Genomic DNA, 14,699 nt, shown 5'->3' with positions numbered 1-14,699 from the left:
CCTCCCAAAGGCAGGAGCCTTAAGGCTGTTCCTAACTTACTGTTCATCCTCCCAGGAGCTCAGAGCTCCACTGTTCCACTTTCTTAGGGTTTCCGAGAAAGCCCTGAGGGACCTCATGCTGAGATCGCCTGGACTGGCTTAGAAGCTTCCAGTAGAGGGTGTGGAAAGCTCAGAGAGCTCCAGCCCAAACTGGATTTTACAGCACCGCCCTAAGGGAATAAGGTGTTTGGTTCTGCTTGTACGCCGGCACAGAAATATACACTATGATTTACACACTCCATTGTGTAATCGCCGCCCCCATTGGTGTTAAAAAAGCATCAAGTCTTCCTTGGTCCTTCCCTACACATACCCTTCCTGCTTTAATGGAAACTTAGTTCTCAGTTCTGAAACCGACTCCTCCCTGACGCCTAAATGCCTTTCACATACCCAATCCTTTCCCACTGAATACCAACACAAAACAAAACAACAAAACCAAAAACGAAACAAAACGAAAAAAAAAAAAAAAAAACAGCAACAACAGATGCAGTGCGGGCTCGCAGTTCAAATGAGGAGCCTTCTTCTTTGTCCTCAGCTATAACAATGACTATAACAAAATAACAAATATCCTTGGCTAATATATCTCTCCACAATTCGGCTACAACTACCATTCTTCCTCCAACTTCTTTCCAAACGTTTTGTTTCTTTTTTTATTTTTCAAGACATCATTTCTCTGTGTAGCCGTGGCTGTCCTGGACTCTCTTTGGAGACCACGCTGGCCTCAAATTCACAGAGACCCGACTGCCTCTGCTTCCCCGGGGGTTGGGATTATAGGTGTGTCCCACTGCGCCTGGTTCTTTCCCAACTTCTCCACCAACTAAACTACATAAAATGCTTTTTGTTTGTTTTTGATAGCATATTTTAAAAGCAACTTGTTTATTTATTTTTATTTTATGTACACTGGTATTTTGCCTGTATTTGTGAAAGATTGGATCCCGTGGAAGAGGGGTTACAGATAGTTGGGAGCTGCCGCCGTGTGGGCGCTGGGAATTGAACTCTGGTTCTCTGGAAGAACAACCGATGTTCTTAACCGCTGAGCCATCTCTCCAACACTTGATGGCATTGTTTAAGTGAGGTTTTCACTACATAACCTAGACTGGTCCTGAGAGTGCACACATATGGCAACATATCCACTATGAAAATACTTTATACACCGATAATAAAATATGCATTATAAGGATTTCTAGAGTGTAGGGACAATTAATTATTAAAGAGATAAATCGAATGTTTGACTTGAGGCATGACAACGAAAACGGTTCCTAGGTTTCAGCAATGGGCCTTTTATATCAGAAGGTCTTTTAAGAAATGAAATGGATTGTGAGACTTCATTTTACAAACGGGTCTATGCGTGATACTTAGTTTTAACAACATCTTTAACATTTTTACTATTTCAATTAGGAAACATGTTTTTATTGCCGCTCTGTGTCAAAGTAAAACCAGTAACTCTACGAAAAGTAATATTTAAATATATATGGAAATACGGAAGACATCTGAAGCTCAAAAACATTTCGATGGCAAAAGGAGGAGATTTTTCACAACAAAGGAAAAAAAAAATCTATGGTTCCATGTGAAAACCAAGACTAGCCAAAACTGACCAACCCCAAATCATAGCTTAGCATGCTCAAAACACCTAATTCTGCCCCTCAATCAGAAAAAAAAAAAAGCACCCAGTCTAATACTTACTTAGTGTGTCTTAGTGCTGAACATCTCGGATAACTTATTCTTGTATCCAAAAGGCACTCCGTGAAGTCCAGCTCACTTTCTTTTGAGTGACAGACTGTGAGGTACAGTTCACTATGCTGCCCCACATCACAAGACAGACATGTCCCCATAGCAAATTCCTAGGCTGGGGAAATAAAGAACTCAAAATGCAGTTTTTGCTGAATGCCTATCAGTTTTGCCCCAAGACCTAAGAGCTGTTTGAACTACGATCAAACAAGCAATGGGCCAGCTAGACGGCTAAACAAGTCCAAACAAGCCAGGGGCCCTGAATCGGATTCCCAGAACCCCCTTGCAAAAGTGAATGGAGAAAGCTGACTTCAAAGTTGTCCTCTGACCTTCAAATGCTTGCCAGGACATGTGCCTGCATGCAAACACACATAGCGTGCACCTACACGCCCTCGTAGTGATAAAAGCCAGTAGCAGCGGTGAATGTGTCCTTTAATCTCTTTCTACCCTAGACTTGGAGACTCTTGTGGCTGGAGGCAGCCAGTGAGCCTCAGGGATCCATCTCGTCTCTCCCCAGTGCTGGGTTACAAACAGGTGCCCCTGTGCCTGGCTTCTACATGGATGCTGAAAGTCGAACACGGGTTCTCATGTCTGGGTAGCAAACATTTTTACAGACTGACCTAGCTTTCCAGCGCCCAAGATGATATTTTTGGTGAGCTGCTTTATTGGTTTTGAATTGTGGTTTGCTGGGTTTAGAAAATATGAGTGGTAACCATTATAGATATCTGTAAACATCTTCTTTCCTTCCCCTCCTCCTCTCTCATATTTCGGTCCCAGCTTTCTCAGTGATGAGCATATCTAGATAATTAACATTTACCTTATTAATTAAAATTACAATTTTTCTGACTGCTCTTTTATGCGGAGTAAACGAACAACAGTGCCTTTTGAATAATCTGTTTTCTTGATCTTTTACATTGAAGAGGATAGCTATACCTCTGTGTAGCCTCACATTACATTTAAAATAATTGCTTGCTTAGCTCCACTAAACACTCAGATCTCAAGAAGTTTCTCATGTCTACACAAAGTTTCAAGCTTTCCAAGAAGACTTAGAGGCATTTAATGAGTTGCCCGAGGTCACAGAAGGGGGAATTAGATCTAAGCCACATCCTGTCTTTTTCCTTCTACAGATTAGTTTCCTAGCTTGGATGCTTTTTCAGTCTTTCGTTGTCTCTCAATTGAACTTCAGTTTTTACTTAGGAATCTAAGTATTCACGGCACTTGCTTTCCTTCTAACAATCAGTCACTCACAAATTTGTCAAATATTTCCTGAGTCCTATTAAGTGGCAAGAACAATTCCAAGCCCTGCTGTACAACCATACAGGTAAAGTACAGGTAACTCACTCACCGGGATGCTCGCCTTGTTTCCTGGGAAGAAGTCCCCAATCCCTCCCTAAAGAACCTGAATTTGAAACATGAATTTATGTATCAAATTCCTTCTAAGATATAAAGATGCTCCACCTAGGTAAATATCAAGCACAAAGGAAGAAGACACAGCTCCAAGAACAAAATAACCCCAGGTTTAGCTGTACTCTGTGTCCTGCCAAATCCTCACCTGTAACATCTCAACCTAAGAAAATCTGCTCTCTCTGCAGTTTTCCCACATTGCCTAACTCCCTGGCTTGGGCTAACTTTAGCAATTCAGCAGAGACTACAGGAAGGGAAGACACAGTCCCTTTTCTCTTCATATTACGTTGTCACAACTTACTTAGTAGGTGTACAAAATACTGGTTTTGTGTGATATTACTTTTTAAAAATTGCAATCTTACCGCTCTTTACAATAAAGGGGGGGGGGTCTTGAAAATATAGAAAATCATTCCAACAACTACAATAATAGCCATTTTATGTAAAATTTGTCGACAAGACGTACACGCTCTTTAGGGAAGAGTAAACCAGGTAAAATTCTGACTACACAGCAGCATGCTCCAGATACCGGCTCCTTTTCCTTACAGCCTATGAAGAAGCTTCTAAGTGAAAACAGTTTCACTTTTGTTTCTTCTTAAGCATAGAGCTCACTTCCTACTTCTTAGGGGGAAATACACTTCCTAGTTTCTAGCATAACTTTAAAACTTTGAATTAGATTGTTTCAAACATTTGTAAACCTATTACTTGAACTGGATCTAATACTAGTAACAAAGTAACAGCGGTTTGGGCTTTTTTTTTTTTTTTTTTTTTTTTTTTTTTTTTTTTTTTTTTTTTTCCTTTATTTGTTTTGTTTTTGGCTTGGGGAGGTTTTTTGGTTTGGTTTGGTTTGGCTTGGCTTGTTTGGTTTTTGGTTTTGTCCAGACAGTGTTTCTCTGTTTTAGCTTTGGCTGTCCTGGACTCGCTTTGCAAACCAGGCTGGCCAAGAACTCACAGCGATCTGCCTGCCTCTGCCTCCCTAGTACTGGGATTAAAGGCTTGTGCCACCATACCTGGCTGAAACAGCATACTAACAAGGGAAAGAAACACATTTAAGAAACTACAGATGTAGTTCAGTTGGTAGATTTCTTCCCTAGCCTGCATGAGGCCCTGGGTTCAATCCACAACAGCATTAAAAGTAAATATGGTAGATGTACAAAAACGCACGATGTTGCTCTAAATACATTCCCTAATGTCAACGAAGTGATCGAACATACTTAACACATGCTAAACACAGCATCATAACATGAATATTCTGAACTAGAGAGTATTCTCTTTGGGGAGAGGAGGCTCATTAAACAAGAGTATTGGACTGGATAACCAAGATCACTTTCAGTAATTTGATTCTTGATTCTACAGTTTTTTACAGAGCGCTGAGCCATCCATCGGGGTAGTTATTTCTGCGCAAAGAAGCAGTTAAGTCAAAACAACTACAAAACCCGCAAACTAAATAAATTCCTCGCCATTTTCCAGTTTAAGAGAAGAAAAAAAAAAAACCAATAACATTACCGACTTTGAAATAACAAAGTTTTAAAACGCAAATCAAGTGCCAACAAAGTGTGGAGTCTATCGCTTAGTATTCCTAAGAGCACAGGACCTTCCACTAATAACTCCACCACAAACTCAACATCAACCTGAAGATTACAGTGTTCAATATACAATATACGGAATTAGGAGGCACACCGTTTTCTCCATTATCAGCCTTAAACTCTTTTGCCACAAATTCATTAGAGTCTGCCATAATCTTCTCAATGCACAAGCAACATCAACTAAAACCGGCTTCAAAAACACCTTTAACAAAAATGCCTAAAACAAGAATGCACTATCATTGCCTTCTGAAATGCTCCCGCATCTTTAGTTATCTCACGTAATATAAAATTCTAAAACTATTCTCAGGGCGAAAAAGTTAACCCGCTGTTTGCCCGTATTGGTCTATTTTAGTACAACAAGCCTTACTATAAAGACAAACACAGGTAGACTGCAAGCATGGTGTTTCAAAACTACAACAGGGTGTGGCACTCATTGCTCATACAGAGGAGCCAAACAAGGCTTTGGCTGTTCACTGTAAACCTAATTGCCCCACAATTAGAATACGACTAAGCCAATGTTTCCCTTGTGCTCAAAACGCTTTTCACACCAATAAGGGGGGGGGGGGGGGGAAGGGTAGACAAAACAAGTCATGACCAACTATATTTCCGGGCATGGAGCAAGCTATGATGGAGCTTTTAAGATTCTTTAAAATCTAGAATAGCAAGGTGCTTTTCTAAGAGCAAGATGTAAAGCTCTCCCTAAGTGAGACTGATTCAAGAGTAAAGGGTGAAGGAACGAGAAAGCAAGGTCAAACTTAGGGGACAAAATATTTTAATACAGCCATAAAGGTCTCCTTTCATGAGATATAGTTTTTATATTCAGGAGAAAAAGAAAAAATAACCAATCTAACCCTCGGATTGCCTAGAGTTCACCCTGGGTCGATGTACCTGCCCCGGAAGACAGGTAATTCGTTTGAGGAGGGATTTTTGTCGTCCACCCCACCCCACCCCCGCCCCCCGCAGAACAGCAGGCCTGAAATAACACCACCTCCGAAAGAGAAACTATCCAAAAGGGGTGACAAGTGACATTCTTGAGGAAGATAGGGAACTGGAGAAGGAAGCGAAGGAGAAGAAAGTTTAATTACAAAGCCCGGCAAGGCACCGCAGGAATGTGGGGGGTCACTCTGGGAACCCCGCGCTGTCGGTTACAGGAGAGCAATCAGCAGAACGGAGTGAACCGAAAGCCTCTCACTACACACCCCGCTCCTCACGGAGCCCCGCGGGACCGAGCGCGACACACCGGGGTGGCCGGGCCGGGCCGGGCGGGAGGGCCACGCGGCCCCGTCGAGGAGCGGCGACCAAGCCCGCGCCTCACCTTCTGCGCCGCGCTCTGCTGCAGCACATTCTGTTCCACGGTCATGGCCCCCGCGATGGCCCCGCCTGTAGCGCTCGGCCGGGCTCGGGGCAGCGGCGCGGACAGCACTGGAGGATGGCACCCCAACCAGCCAGGCGCGAAGGCGATGGCGGCGGGCAAACGCGGGCCCCGGGGGCAGGCTGCGAGACGCTGCCGCCGGAGAGCGCCACCGCCGCCGCCTCAGGTTCTCCGCACCCACTATTCAGCACCGCTTGTCCACAGTGCCTCGGCCCATGGAGCGCAGGCGACGGAAAGCGCGAGCAAGCCGGGCCGCGTCACGCGTTCGCACTGGGCTTCGCCTGACGGCTCCGGGAGAAGGTGGCAGGCGGACGGAGGGAGCGGCCAGCCGGAATGGCGCTGTCCTCCAGCCTCCGCGACTCCGCCTCCCGCTCCGCCCCCGCCGCCGTCACCGCCCCCGCTCCGCCCGCCGGCCCCGCCCCACCCGTCCTAACCCTACTTTGTGACCCGCGGCGGCAGCGGACGGGGCTCTGCTGTTGCCCCGCCCCCTGGGCTGCCCCACCCACCCTCTAAGCCCCTCCCCCCGCGATGGAAAGGCCGCCAGAACTGCCTGTCCTGCAGGTTACTGTGTGCTGGCCTCGGGGTTCCTGCTAAACTCTCACGTTCTGACGCCCCAATCTGAGACTAGAGCCTTAGGCTGCTCTACGGGATGGCCCGCTTATTCAAAGTCTCCAAACAAAACGGTGTCCTTCCCTCCCTATAAGGTCCCCAAACCCGGCAGGGTCCAGAACTCCAACTACTTCCTATGTAGCACGTGCCTTTCTAGGAATTTCACAAGCAAGGAACCTGGTGGAGGAACAAAAGTCAAATGAGCAGAGAGCTGTTGGAAGTCCTCTGGATTGTACTTTCCTTGACTAATTGTTAAATACATCAGTATTGACAGTCTATGTCTACTTCATGCACTGGAATGTGTTCCAGTCACTTCTAGACTCTAGGGATTTAACGTTTATTTACTGAAAAGAATATAAATGAACAGACATAAGAGAGACCACATTATGAAAGTATCACTGCCCTGATGATGCATAATTCTAATATCTCTGTTGCCAAATTAACGATTTATGACCATGTGTGTAATAGTCTACTACAAACTAACTGTAAGAAAAGCCTAACAGCACCTGGTGTGGTGGCACACATCTTTAATCCCAGCACTCAAGGAGGCAGAGGCAGGTGGATCACTGTGAGTTAGAGTCCAGGCTTGTCTACAAAGAGAATCCAGGACAGCCAAGGCTACACAGAGAAACTCGGTCTCGAAAAACAAAACAAATCAAAACAGAAACAACAACAAAAAGCCTAGCAATGAGAAAAAAAGCCAGAAATAAAAACATTTTCGATTGCACCAACTAAGCTGGGGACAGAGTAAGTGTGCAGCCCAGGGAAGGGTAGATTAATGAGTGCATGGTCACAAATACAATAATCCAATGCACATACAAATCAGGGAATAATTTAATCCATGGCAAGGAAAGCAAGCTTGGCAAAGAATTCATTAAACACTCTATTTTACAGAATCATTGTAACTCCCAAAAACCTTGCAATAAGTCTTTGTACTTTATAATCATATTTAATCAGTCTTTCGGATGTCTTCAACCACCTTTTGTGATTTTTTTCTTGACTCCTTGTATTTGCCATGTTAGTTTGACAAATTATTTATTTTTTCATCTTTAATGGTGCTACATCCTTGTTAGAAAATAAATGTTGTCAAATGATTAGAAGCAAAGAATTTTTAAGGATAAAGCAAGAATTACAAAGCAAACATTGTTTCTGAGAACACTGAGACCCCAAGCGCAGGGATCTCTGTGAGAATGGACCTCAGAGCCACTTTTCCCCAGATGAGAGATCACAGTTTCGTAACTCCTCATTCAAAGAAGGGCTTCGTGATTCTCCAGAGAACTGACAGTTTTAGAAAGTCGGGTTCTTCCATTTGAAATTATAGATGTTGCCTGAGATTGGCGACGTATCTCAGTAGTGAGAGAGCCGAGAGAAGCATCTTTGATATTCAGGACCATCATTATAAAAACAGTTAATGTTAATGTTAAAGAACTATTATAATGGTTTTTTAATTGCCAATATTAAACTTTAATTTCATTAGTTTGGCACTACAATGACCCTCAAAATCCTATTCTTTAGTCTTCTTTTTTTTAGTCCCTAGTGCCTAATAGATAAACAAAAGTATGACGGTCTACGTGGAGCATGCATTTTCAGCTCATTTCCACAAGTTTCTTACTCAGCCATCAATTTTTTTTAGCACACTGTCAAATGTCCAAGTATATGATGTTGAGGTAACTATTTTTAGTTTAACTTAGAAGTGTTTCATTTTAGAAAGCTTGCAATTGGAACAAATGGAGAATAGTAATTTGTGAGTTAAGATAAATCAGTACAAAAATCCATTTTGAAGAACTGACTCATTTTCAAAATTTGTGTACCTATCAGTTTTGCTCTTTACACATCTGTTTTACTAGGCATGGTAGGTGGAACTGTGTGTTCACAGAACATTACATAAGAACTCCTACACTACTGCATTACTCTGCATTATTGATATTTGGGTGAAAAGATAGGGCAGACAGTGAAATAAAAATGTAGTCTTTGTTTGGGCTATAGTTTGAAAATTTCTCACCAAAGTCTTACAAATTTAATGTCCACGACAATAGTATTGAAAAGTGGGGTCTAATGATAGGTAAATAAGACATAAAAGTTCTATCGAGAATTAATAATGTTACTAGAAGACTGAATTATTATAAGAATAATTTTTATGAAAGAAGATTCCTCTTTCTGTCACACACACACACACACACACACACACACACACACACACACACAGTTTCTGTCCTGGGATGATACATCAAGAAGGTCCTTGGAGCTAGACACAGTAGCACATGGCTGTAATCCCAGCACAACGGGAGGCAGAGGCAGGCGGATCGCTGTGAGTTCAAGGCCAGCCTGCTCTACAAAGTGCGTCCAGAACAGCCAAGGCTACACAGAGTAACTCTGTCTGAACAACCATAGAGAGAAGGTCCTTGGTAGGTGTAGGATGAGCCTTCCATCTTGGAGTACTTAGACTCTGGGACTATAAGCCAACACATTCTATTTGGAATATAATAATTCACCAGTCTCAGGTGCTCTATTATGTGAGCACAAAATAAGCTAAGGACAAACCCCTAATTTACTTTTTCTATTGAGAAAAGAACAATATTTTTAACAATGTTTGTTATTTCGTTATATTTTGCTTGCAGATGGGTGAACTAGAAATTGTTCTATTTTTTGTTTGTTTGGTTGGTTGGTTGTTGGTTTTTCAAGGCAGCGTCTCTCTGTGTAGCCTTGGCTGTCCTATACTCGCTTTGTAGACCAGGATGGCCTCAAGCTCACACACCTGCCTCTGCCTCCTGAGTATTGGAATTAAAGGCGTGCGCCACCACGCCCGGCTTGTTCTTCTAATCTTAACTATACATTTCTCTTGTTTTAAGACAAGGCTTGAGATCTATTTCTGGACACTGAGACCATATTATGTTGGCAATGAGATTTGTAAGACATTCCTAAGAAAGAAGAGCTCTGTTTGTAATGTAAATTTGAAGTTTTAAGGGTAAAAGTCTCAAATCTACCTTAGGAGGTAGAATACTCATAGATGAGGATATGTAAGAGAGGTGTCTGTCTAACACAGGCACTATGGTTGTTAAATCAAATGAGCCACTGGGGAGCTTATTTATGGGTAGTTTTGTGGTCCTAGCCATATCGGTCTACATGACAAATCATGTCACTGTTAATATCTCTAGCTAGCAATTGGTACATCCCTTGGTAATAGGTTACTATTACTAGATTTTGCATAACAAAACACAACAGGAGACATGATAGGCTGGAGTCAGATGGTGGTGAATCAGGACAGATGCTGGAACTTGCTGCTGGACTCCAGGTGCTGCTGAGACTGGTATGAAAGAATAGGGGGATAGAAGGACCCAGGGGGTTCAGGAGCCCCACAAGAAGACCATCAAGGCCTGCGGATCTGGACCCAAGTGGGTCTGCACAAACTGTTGCACCAATCAAGGACAATGCATGCAGTAAACCTAGACCCCATGTTTACATGTGGACAGCACATTCCCCCACACTTGTGGGGAAAGCAGGGACTGCGTCTGACATGAACTCTGGAGCCCCTGATTTAATCACTTCTCCTTAGCGGACGGGCCACACAGAAGAAGCAGAAACAGGTTATCTGGATGAGACCTGATTGGCTGTGGTCATATGGTGGGGGAGGAAGTCCCTTTCAGTCAGAGGTCTAGGGGAGGGGAATAGGGCAATAGAAGGAGGGAGGATGCAAATAGGAAGATAAGAGCAAGAGGATAACAACTAGGATATAATGTGAGTAAATTATTTTTTTAAAAATGGCCACAAATTGAGATTTTGTTTGTTTTTCTTTTTTGGTTTTTTGAGACAGGCTTTCTCTGTGTCACCTTGGCTTTCCTGGACTGTCTTTATAGACCAGGCTGGCCTCAAACTCACAGCAATCTGCCTGCCTCTGCCTCCCAAGTACTGGGATTAAAGGCGTGCACCACCACGCCCGGCTTGTTTGTTTTCTGAGACAGGGCTTCTCTGTGTAGTTTTGGCTGTCCTGGACACACTTTTTTAGACCAGGTTGACCTCGAAATCACAGAGATCCACCTGCCTCTGCCTCTCCAAGTGCTGAGATTATAGGCCTGTGTCACTGTGCCCAGCACAGTGATTCTGGTTTTTTGTTGTTTTGCTTTGTGTCTTTTCTTTGTGTGTGTGTGTGTGTGTGTGTGTGTGTGTGTGTCTGTGTGTCTGTGTGTCTGTGTGGTTTTTCTATATAGCCCTGGCTGCCCTGGCTTTGTAGACCAGGCTGGCCTCAGATCCACCTGCCTCTGCCTCCCAAGTGTGCTGGGATTACAGGTGAGCACCACCACATTTGGCTCAATTTTATTATTATTATTATTATTATTATTATTATTATTATTATTATTATTAATGTATTTATTCACTCTACATCCCTCCCAAGCCCCATCCCTGCTCTTCTACCAGCTCCACCCTCTTCCCCTCTTCCCCCTTCCCCTCTCCTATTCCTAAGAAAAAGAGAGTCCCCCTCCCATACACCCATCCCAGCTCATCAAGTTCAACCAAGACTCATCCCTCTCCCCCTGTGGCCTGGCGAGGCAGCCCCTTGAGGGAGGAGTGATCAAAAAAGCAGGCTCCATAAACTCCCAAAATAGTACAACCAACTGGGAATCAATTGATCAAGCAATTGTCCCTGTGATAGTCAAAAAGGTTATATGAACAACTAAACAACATGTTATATATTTATCGTTGGTGGTGGCGTTGGTGGTTTTGACTTTAAAGCAGGATGTTACTATAGCCAAGACTGGCCTTGAATGCACAATGTGGCCTAGCCTAGTCTGACCTGGAATCCTTGGAAATCATCCTGCCCTGTCTTTTGAAGTATTGGTGTTACATGTTTAAGTGCTGAAGTTATAACCACCATGCTTGCTTGCTTGCTTACACAGTATGGCCAGGGACATTGGCTAGAGCTTATTCAACTCTCTCAAACGAGAAAACAGAGAGAGCTACATGAGACGGAACTGTATCTGCATCTATTTCCAACAGACTCGTGTTTAACTTTTGCTCACAAAAATACCTGGGAAATTTTTATTTGTCATTTTTTAAAAGTTAAACAAACTAACTAACTAACTAAAGGAACCTGAACTTCAGTAACACAGCTGGACCATCTGCAGTGGCAAAGGGAGGACAGACTGAATTTAGTTGGTTTCTGTGGTAATTGTTTCTTCTCTAGTCTTACAGTGATGAAAGGCACACATTTATTTTTCAAAGGGACAAAGAAAATGTTCAAGGTCTGGTTCTGCAGACAGGAGAACTGGGAACCTTCGCATCATCACAAGACCTGAGTGGGATGCCCTTTTGAAGGATGCGCAATGTTCAATCATACATGTGAAAAAGACTGACAAGCAGGAAGCTTATGTACTCGGTGAGGGTACCATGTTTGTCTCCAAGAGACAGTTTATTTTGAAGACACGGGTTACCAACCACCCTCTTATTGCAAGCACTGTTTCCACTATTGAAGCTTGCTAGGGATTACAGTGGGATTGGCTCAATTCAAAGCTTATTTTATTCTCCTAAGAATTTCATGACGCCTTATCACCAAGGGTATTTCACCATTGGAATTTCCAGGAAGAAATAGAGTTTCTTAATGCAATTTTTCCAAATGGAGCCGGACAGAGAGCCACGTCATCAATCAATGTGATCAAACCCTGGAAATTCTGATGCGTGAGCTTGACCCAGCAGTTATGAACCAGTTCTCCATGAAAGATGGTATTACTGCAAAGGATGTCCCTTGGGAGAGTGGAATTCGTGACCTGATACCAGGATCTGTTATTGACGCCACACTACTCAAGCCTTGTGGCTACTCCAAGAATGGAACAAAATCATGACCAACTTGTTCTTTAGTCAGTTCTAAACGTCCTGCGGTGCGCTCTTCACCCCAGAAGGTTTTAAATGTACTGATTGTTACACCACTATGTTCAACAATTACAATTTTGCTTTTACCAGTTTTGCTAAGAAACAGCAACAGCAGCAGAGTTAAGAAAAATGAAAAAGAAAACACACAAAAAGTGAAGACACATAGGAGGTGGTGGCTGCTTTGTAGATGTTGATTCTGGGTGGGGGAGGGGGGCAGGAGGAGGGGAGATGTTTTCCATGACCACTACTGTGAAGGTGCAGAAAGCCATAAGTGTAATGATGGTGGAATCATTTTGAAATATATGCATTATCATATTAAGGAATTGGGTATCTTGTGTGAATGCTGTCTTCTGTGTTTAGGTGTTCTACGCCTCTTTCTATGGAATTGAAGTGAACGCAGAAAAGAACTTTGACAGTACGAATCTTTATGACACTTGTGAAAATGATTCAATCTGGTTTATGCCCAGTGTAATATTTCTACAGGCATCCTCGAAAATCCCCCACAGACAAGGCTTTCGTCCTCATTAGATGCTGGCCTCAGCAAACCATCTGAGACTGTTCTATCGCTACCAGAGTTTTTACATCCAGTTACCTCCTCTTTCTAGAAAATATTTTCTACTAATGTTACTCAAAACCAGTTTTACTTCATACAGGTGTTTAATACAATGGCATTCTTCCACAAACTGAGTCCTTGTAAGAAAATCATTCCGGTTACTTGTTTGGTGTTGTGCTGTTTTAATAGTTGTTCCTGCATTTAAAGTCCTCTGATTGGTCTCTCCTCTCACCACACTGTCCTCCCCTCTTCTCTCAACTCCCCAACCCTGATACAGCAATACACTGCTACACTGTGGCCTTTTGGTTTTTGTTTTTGTTTTTCAAGACAGGAATTCCCTTGTAGTCCTGCATGTCCTGGACTCTCTTTATAGACCAGGCTGGGCTTGAACTCACAGAGATCCCCCTGCCTCTGCCTCCAGAGTGCTGGGATTAAAGGCATGTACCACCATGCCTTGTCACTGTGGGGTTATATAAGAATCTCGAACCCCAGGGGGGAGACTTAGAGATAGTCCCTGGCTTAATTATTTTCTAAGTCATAAAAAGTGTGTCCTCCTTATTGTCATGAACTTCTGTGAAAGATAAATGACAAAGCTGAATGTATCAAATGAAAAGAATTGATTCTCCGGGTGTGACTAATGGGAGAATCCATTAAGGAAAAACCGTTACTGGGCATGGTGGTGAGAGCCTTTAATGCCAGTACTTGGAGGCAGAGGCAGGTGGATCTCTATGAGTTCAAGGCCAGCATGGTCTACAGACAGAGTTCCAGGACAGCCAAGGATACACAGAGAAACTGTGTCGGGTGGGTGAGGGGACCCCCATGGAAACAATAGACTAGGCAATGCACTTTAATTAGCTTTAATGGAGTGCCTATGATACCTTCACCAACTTACTGAGTAGTGATAGGAGGATGTTCACTAAATCAAAGCAGAACTGTAATCCTAAATGTTCTGACGTTGGTAAGTGCACTTGACTTTTACCTTTAACCACCTTTGCCCCCAATCTCTCCCAAAGGACATGTTAATGTAAAGGAGAGTCCAGTGTTTCCATCTGTGACTTAAACGCTGTAGTTTTTGCTTTCTGGTTTCTTGTCATGCATGTGACTGTTCTGACTTCACCTGCTTCTGCATGGTCTTCCGGTCACCATGGCGGTCACATGACCAAACGAATGGCTAACCAGAGTGAGGGCTACCCAGGCTACTCAGCTAGAGTGAATGTGTAAAGAGATAAAACAGCACAATGTTTTGAAAACAGTTAGTGGCACTAGAAGTGTGGGCCTTCAGGAGTCGGCAGGTTAGTGGCATTTGCAAATACTGTGGGACTTAAACAGCTGAGAAAGAAAATGGACTAATTTTGTATTTATTGCCCTTGTTCTATTTTCTTGGTAGTTTCTGGACTGGGGCAGTGATGTTTTGTTCCTTCTGTATTTATAACGAAACACCTTTTTAGCATTTCTAAGCATACAGAATCTACTTGGCTTGAAGTCAAGTGGAGGGAATCCCGTCTAGATTTTTACTTGATGCATGCTGTTGATGGACTACGTCATTGGGGGA

At 43.2% G+C, this 14,699-nt stretch overlaps 1 protein-coding gene and 1 pseudogene across 1 annotated transcript in view; one reads left to right on the top strand and one right to left on the bottom strand.

Moving 5' to 3' along the window:
• The window catches only part of Usp25 (ubiquitin specific peptidase 25), a 108,873-nt gene extending 102,401 nt beyond the window's left edge, over positions 1-6,472 (bottom strand). Inside the window, exon 1 of the mRNA XM_051150149.1 lies at positions 6,067-6,472. Within this exon, the coding sequence (XP_051006106.1) occupies positions 6,067-6,111 (45 nt within the window). The 5' untranslated portion in view covers positions 6,112-6,472. The remainder of the gene's footprint in view (positions 1-6,066) is intronic.
• A 5,449-nt stretch (positions 6,473-11,921) lies between these two features.
• LOC127193142 (S-adenosylmethionine decarboxylase proenzyme-like) lies at positions 11,922-12,718 on the top strand (annotated as a pseudogene).
• The last annotated feature ends 1,981 nt before the right edge of the window (positions 12,719-14,699 follow it).

Source organism: Acomys russatus, chromosome 8 (genome assembly GCF_903995435.1).
Source record: "Acomys russatus chromosome 8, mAcoRus1.1, whole genome shotgun sequence".
Lineage (NCBI taxonomy): Eukaryota > Metazoa > Chordata > Mammalia > Rodentia > Muridae > Acomys > Acomys russatus.
Note: the sequence above shows the minus strand (reverse complement) of the source record. Positions and strands in the feature narration are given on the sequence as shown.